This window comes from Protobothrops mucrosquamatus, unplaced genomic scaffold (assembly GCF_001527695.2).
Source record: "Protobothrops mucrosquamatus isolate PMUCROS unplaced genomic scaffold, P.Mucros_1.0 scaffold_302, whole genome shotgun sequence".
Classification (NCBI taxonomy): Eukaryota; Metazoa; Chordata; class Lepidosauria; order Squamata; family Viperidae; genus Protobothrops; species Protobothrops mucrosquamatus.
Genome location: NW_015386378.1, coordinates 83,109 through 90,303, shown reverse-complemented (window position 1 = coordinate 90,303; position 7,195 = coordinate 83,109). Strand labels below are relative to the sequence as shown.

The 7,195-nt window shown below is 43.5% G+C and overlaps 1 protein-coding gene across 1 annotated transcript in view; it reads right to left on the bottom strand.

Annotated features, from left to right (window-relative positions):
* URM1 (ubiquitin related modifier 1) overlaps positions 1-7,195 on the bottom strand; it is a 15,303-nt gene that overhangs the window by 4,846 nt on the left and 3,262 nt on the right. Inside the window, exon 2 of the mRNA XM_015832100.1 lies at positions 4,120-4,190. Within this exon, the coding sequence (XP_015687586.1) occupies positions 4,120-4,190 (71 nt within the window). The remainder of the gene's footprint in view (positions 1-4,119; positions 4,191-7,195) is intronic.

Sequence of the window (7,195 nt, the reverse complement as noted above, 5' to 3'; positions counted from 1 at the left end):
GAAGAAGAAGAAGAAGAAGAAGAAGAAGAAGAAGAAGAAGAAGAAGAAGAAGAAGAAGAAGAAGAAGAAGAAGAAGAAGAAGAAGAAGAAGAAGAAGAAGAAGAAGAAGAAGAAGAAGAAGAAGAAGAAGAAGAAGAAGAAGAAGAAGAAGAAGAAGAAGAAGAAGAAGAAGAAGACGACGACAACTCTGGGGTCCTTGGTGCTTTCTGAGATTGGTTGTTTTTTTGCAGATGTTTCATTACCCAAACTAAGTGACATCATCAGTACTTAGAAGGGAGTTGGGTTTGCAAGGAGGAGGAGGAGGAGGAGGAGGACAACTCTGGGGTCCTTGGTGCTTTCTGAGATTGGTTGTTTTTTTGCAGATGTTTCATTACCCAAACTAAGTGACATCATCAGTACTTAGAAGGGAGTTGGGTTTGCAAGGAGGAGGAGGAGGAGGAGGAGGACGACTGTGGAATCCTTGGTGCTCTCTAAGCTTGGTGGTTTTCTTGCAGATGTTTCATAACCCAACTAGGTAATGTCATCAATACTGGAAGGAAGTGGGGTTTACGAGGGAGCAGGAGGAGGAGGAGGAAGAGGAGAAGTCGTCCAGCAGGGTGTTTCACCACAGCCTCCCTGAGTACGCCTCAAAAGGGACCGAAGGAGAGTCGTTGTCGTCGTCGTCCAGCCAGCCTCAGCTGCAGCCTGATCTGGGTTCAAATTCTCCCCAGGGAATAAAGTGAAATTTCGCTCCCTGGGCAAGCCAGTCAGCCCAGTTAGGCATCTGTTACATTTGTCAAGATATGCAAGCTACGGTAACGAGATGCAGCCCTCTTGAGACAGGAGCTATTGCTGTATCTGCCTCTCCTTCCCTCCTGCGTTTACTCGCCCACATCGGGAGCCTCGCGGGGGGGGTCTCCAGAACTCAGCCCCAGCAACCCAACGTGGCAACTCCGCCAAATTCAAGTCAGAGAAGCTGCTTTGCTCCACGGAGGTCTGGGAACCGAGGCTTCTCCTCCTCCTAATCCTTCTCCTCCTCCTCTTCTCCCTCTCCTCCTCCTCCTCCTGCTCCTCTTCTCCACCTTACTTCCTTCTAGCACTGATGTCGTTACCTAGTTTGGTAATGAAACGTCTGCAAGAAAAGCAGCGAGCTCAGAGAGCACCAAAGCCCTCACAGTCCTCCCTCTTCTCCCCTTTTGCTTCTCCTCCTCCTAGTCCTCCTCCTCCTCTTCTCCCCCTCCTTCTCCTTCTCCTCCTCCTCCTCCTCTTCTCCACCTTACTTCCTTCTAACACTGATGTCATTACCTAGTTTGGTAATGAAACGTCTGCAAGAAAAGCAGCAAGTTCAGAGAGCACCAAAGCCCCCACAGTCCTCCTTCTCCCTCTTCTCCCCTTTGGTTTCTCCTTCTCCTAGTCCTCCTCCTCCTCTTCTCCCCCTCCTCTTCTCCACCTTACTCCCTTCTAACACTGATGTTGCTACCTAGTTGGGTAATGAAACGTCTCCAAGAAAACAAGCTCAGAGAGCACTAAAGACCCCCACAGCCGTCGTCTTCTTCCTCCTCCTCTTCCTCCTCTTCACAAATCCCATTCCTTTCTACCACTGATGATGTTCCCTAGTTGGGTTACGAAACGTCTGCCAGAAAACCACCCAGCTCGGAGAGCACCGAAGAAAAGGCTGAAATCAAGCCGATTTAATAGAGGTTGATCAAACCTTTGAGTCATTTCGTTCAAGAAACCTGAGTGGGTTCAGCGAGTTAAAAAAAAAAACCACCTCAATGTATCTGCATACATGAATCAAAGGGGGGGGGGGAATCGCCTGGCCTTTAAAGAGACCTCTTTTCCTCCCCCCCCCCCCACGGAGGCATTAATGCAGAAACCCCTCTCCTGCCTCGAAATAAGATTAAACTTGATTAATCTAAGAAAGCAGTCGATTGGTTCAAAACCCAGTGTAGTATAGAGTTGGTTCAAAAACCCAATGTACTGCAGATTAAAAGTCTCTCTTGATTTTTCACATCTATCGAGTGGGGTATTAAAGAAAAGGAGGGGGGTATTTTGTGCTGTTTAGGAGAAGCCCCTCCAAAAACCAATTCTTGTCCCAGCTTTCACAAGGGGTCGAATTTAAACCATCCCATCCCAGAAGTTTTTCTCTCTCTTTCCCCCCCTCCTCTCTCTCTTGCTCTTGCTCTTTCTCTCTCTCTTTTTGCTCTTTCTCTCTCTTTCGCTCTCTCTTTCGCTCTTTCTCTCTCTCTTTTTGCTTTCTCTCTTTCTCTCTCTCTCTTTTGCTCTTTCTCTCTCTTTCGCTCTCTCTCTCTCTTTTTGCTTTCTTTCTTTCTCTCTCTCTCTCTCTCTTTTGTTCTTTCTCTCTTTTGCTCTTTCTCTTTTGCTCTTTCTCTTTCTCTCTCTTTTTGCTTTCTCTCTCTCTCTCTTTTGCTCTTTCTCTCTCTTTTTCTCTTTCTCTTTTTCTCTTTCTCTCTCTCTCTTTTTTCTTTCTCTCTTTTGCTCTCTTTCTCTCTTTTGCTCTCTTTCTCTCTCTTTTGCTCTTTCTCTCTCTTTCTCTCTCTTTCTTTCGCTCTCTCTCTCTCTCCTTTGCTCTCTCTCTCTCTCTCTCTCTCTCCCTCCCCCTGCCCTGACCTTTAAGACAAGACAAACCAAGGGCCCTTTAAGGCAAACAGCTCCATTCTCAAACTATTTCTCTCCCCCCCACCAAAAAAAAAAAGAAAAAAAAATCAGGACAATGTCAGCCAGCTTTCTCAACAGTCATCTGAAAGGGGAGAGAAAGGCAAGGGACACGACTGGGGAAGGAGGGAGGGCAAGGGGAGAAGGGGAGAGAGAGGGGGGGGGGAGAGGGAAGATTTACAAATGAAAAGAGTCAAGAATGGAGCAGTTTGTGGGATAAAGTTGGAGGGATAAAGCGCCAGGGCCTTTACAGATGTGTGTGGGGCGGGGGTTCAGCCCATTGTTTAATTAAGCAGAAAGTAGCTCTTTTCAAAAGCAATTTTGCACAGGAGCACCCCCCCACCCACCCACCCCGGCTTCTGCAAACACAGAGGCGGGGAGGGAGGGCCACGGGAGGAGAAAGGAACAGCTGGCAGGGTGAACTATGCAAAGTGAAGGCTGTGCAGTTTAAAGGTCTCCGGACCCACCCCCCTCCCTCTCCACACATTCTTGTCACCTTTTCAGTGGGGTGGGGGACACCCCTGCAAAGGGAAGCAGATTGGGGAGGGGGATTTTAACGGTTGGTTCCTTCTTTCTGCCTCACGGGCTGTGAATCTGTTCCTTGGTCTCTAACAGGAACGTTAAGAGAGAGATATATATATATATTTTCTCCGCCTCCCCTCCTCTCTTTTCTGGGCTCCGCTCTTCCCTTCTGTATGTGGGACACCCCCAAACTGAGCTGCCTCTTTCATTCGTCACCCCTCGCTGCTGGGCTCCGCCGGCAGGCCCAGCTCCGGAGAAAATCCGTGCAGGAAAAGGCCTGGATTAAAAAAAAAAACCAGGATCACAAACATGGTCTCTCTTTCTCCGCCAGCTCCACGCTCGACTGCCGCAAACCGTGGTTTGCAACTCACAGGATAGCAGGCCAGAAAAAGCCCCTTGCATGTTAACGGAAGGGGAAGGGGGAAAAAGGGGTGTAGGTGCCCAGGTTTTGCTCAGCCTGGGAAAGCTGGACGATGCTGAATTCCTGGACCAAAAAAAAAAGTGTTTGAAAATAAAAACCGGTTTCATTTTTTGTCCGCGTTCAAGCTAGCACAGGGGGGAAAGAGTGAAAACTATTCTCTAAGCACAGTGAGAAACAATCAGAAAATCTCTTTACTTCGTCTCTGAAGTTTCCTCTGTGGGGAAAAAAAAAAAAGTTCTCCCAGCAACTTCAAAAATCATCATTGGGCATCACAGCATTTCAGGAACCCATTGGGCACCTTAGAATCTGAGTATATTTTTAATCATTCATTTTACTTTGTGAGGGATTGTCATTACGAACGTGCTTCCCGTAGGATGGGGCCCTCCATGAAAGTGTCTGGGTGGAATTTTAAAGATGGCTTTCATGCTGCCTTGGCGTACGTTTGTGCGTTAAGACTGCTGAAAGAGGCTGTTATTTAAATAACATCTGCAAGGACTTGTTATCGGTCAATCAATACTCACAAGGTTCAGATTGGTGGGGCAAATTCACCTGGTGTTTCCTTACCCCATCAAAGAGGAGTTCTGCTCCACCTCTGAAATTCAAAGAGGGAGAGGGGAGAGAAAAACATAATTGTACAAGGCTGGTTTGGGAAGCATTAAGATTTTAAAGCTAAAGTACAAGAGGAAAAAAAAAACCCAATAGCATATATAGAGTCTGCGCTCCTGGAAAGCTGAAAGGAGAATTCACCGAAGCCCAGAATCCTTTGCTCCTTTGCTTGACCTTTCGTAATGGCTCAGACTCAAAACCACAGCCTGCGTTTTTAAAATCCCATTTTCTCTGTTCTGTGTTTAAATAGTTTGCTTGGGAATCTCAGAAAGCCTTGAGCCTGGCTCAGCCGTGGATTTAGGGCGCAGTTGTCAAACGTATCACACTTCACATAGACAATGATAATGGGCCGTGTTTGAAGGTAGCGTCAGTCCTATTTAAAACGTATTCCTTTAGCCAAGATTAACAGAAAGCAGACATAGGATAGGATAGGATGGGGTGGAGTGGAATAGAGTAGAGTAGAATAGAATAGAGGATATAGAATAGAATAAAATAGAATAGAATAAGGAATAGAATAGAATAGGGAATAGAATAGAACAGAAATACAGTAGAATAGAATAGAATAGAATAGAATAGAATAGAATAGAAATACAGTAGAATAGAATAGAATAGAATAGAATAGAATAGAATAGAAATACAGTAGAATAGAATAGAATAGAATATGGAATGGAATGGAATAGAATAGAATAGTTGGAAGGGACCTTGGAGGTCTTCTAGTCCAACCCCCTGCTTAGGCAGGAAACCCTATACCACATCACCCAAACCACAAAAGTGCCATTATAGAATAAGTTTCATTTCTTTTTCACTCTCCTGCTTGAGTAGGGGGTTGGACTAGAAGACCTCCAAGGTCCCTTCCAACTCCTTCATTCTGTTCTTCTTCACACCCAACCTTTTAGCTTCAAGGTTTGCAAGAGACCCAGCTGAGGAATATGAAAATATTTTAAAAGTGGAATATTCTCAATATCTTTAAGTCCAGGGATGTGAAGGAAGAGTTTTGGCTGTACTTTTTTGAGAACACAAACACTTCCTTTGTAAGGCTATGATTTTCTGGGCAGTTGCTCTCCTCAAAAGAAAGCAGTTGGTCTTGTCCAATTTTTTTTTCTCCCTCCCTCTCTCCCCCAAATTGTTATCTGAAAACTGAAAATAGCAATTATTAAATGTTTAAGACAGACCTAGAGATTCGTGCCAAGTGCGAGCATCGGCAGAGGCTTCTTTTTTGCTTGCTTGCCGTGAAAACAAGCTCACACTTTGTGTGTTCCCACAGACAGTGGGATGGCAGATAAGGTCTTTTCTGTAACACGCTAGCTGGGAGAAACTCAGCTGCGAAACTCACACATAGAGAAGCCATTTAGGCTATTCCAGGAAAGGAAGGGAGCGGGCGAAGAATGACTACACACAGGCCATTCTGGAGAGTAAGAAGGGTATCAGTGTCTCTGTGGGGAAGACGCAGGTGGATTTATCTCAAAAGGATTCCCTCTTCTCCATCTTCCCTATCCTCTTCCCTACGAGACTGATGGCCTAAGACATCTAAAGTTCCTAAACCTGGGCTTAACAGGAGATGGACACAGAACTGTTCAATTTCAACTCACACCAGACATAGCTTGACCCATAGAAAAGAGATGATGGGACGTGGAGTTGAACAGTCCCCAGAGGACCGCTTTTACAAAGGGGGATCTGATTAACCGTATTTTACGACAGTAGATCAAATTAACGCTGAGAATGATAAACGCTTATCCAGAACTGCTTTAAAAAAAATATTCCACATTTATAAATGCAAAAAGTACTTTAAATATATATTCCAAATATATACAGTAATAGTTTAAGTTGTGCATGCTTTCAGCCCATGTTTAAATGAATCCTGTACAGTATAAGCAACTGGGTGATTTAAAAAGAGTATTAATAAGAGCAATAGTATCAAAGGAAGTTGCAAATCGCTAATCTTGATATATACTGGCCTGTTTCTTATGAGATAATCCTTTATTCTGTCAAGGTCAACAGAGGATCTAAAGGTCTAAATCTTTTAAAGCTATGCTTTCTTCATTAAATGCCTATAATATTTCTCATCACTGTACATATAACTGTTTAAATAAATAAAATACATGCTGAATTTTTGTGCTTTTGGAGGACGGCTATACATTACTGTTATGCGGAGAAAGCACTGCATCTCACAAAAACCCTTAGTCACAAAATGTTCCATTCAATTCATTTGCAGTTTAACATAGTACCTCTTTCTCTATTTAATATGAAGGAATTTCCCCCCACCCCAGTCTTCATAATGGAAAGACTCATCACTAAATACCCTAAGCAATTTCTTAAGCCTAGGTTTTTTTATATATCTATATCTCACAGAAAGGAGCTTTCCGTGTGGATCCACTATATATTACTGGTGACACTATGGTGTTGGAATTACTATTATTATAAATATGAACACTTTTGAATGTTAAAGCCATATATAAAGGAACCAATTTGGAGAATAATGAGAAAACATCACTCCCTGCACGTTCATATTTCTTCTTTATAGCCACTTCAAATGTCCTGCTACTAATTTAAAGAATCCTGAATTCTGGAGGCATGAACCAACCCTCAAAATCAAAACTAAATAAATACATATGATGGTCCATGTTTCTTAATCTGTTTATCAGATTCCACTGTAGCCAAAAATCCTTATCTTATCAAACCCTCCAATAAAGACCTCAGAAAAACCTGACATTTCCAACCCAAAGAAATGAAAATACACGCCACTTGGATCTGCTAACCTTGCCCTTGCTTTACAAAAAATGATATTTTATACATTATTTTATACAAAGCCTCTTTCCAGGGTCTCGTTAGATCCAAATTTAAATCTGAATCAAAATCTACACATTAACCTCTCTGGGTCATTCTACTTGAGGGTCCATTTCTCCCCATGCCTTTAAAGTTTTACAGTTGGAAGAGAATCACTTCCCACTCCATCCTCCCTTAATGCCAAGGATGAAAACTATAAAATGGCTT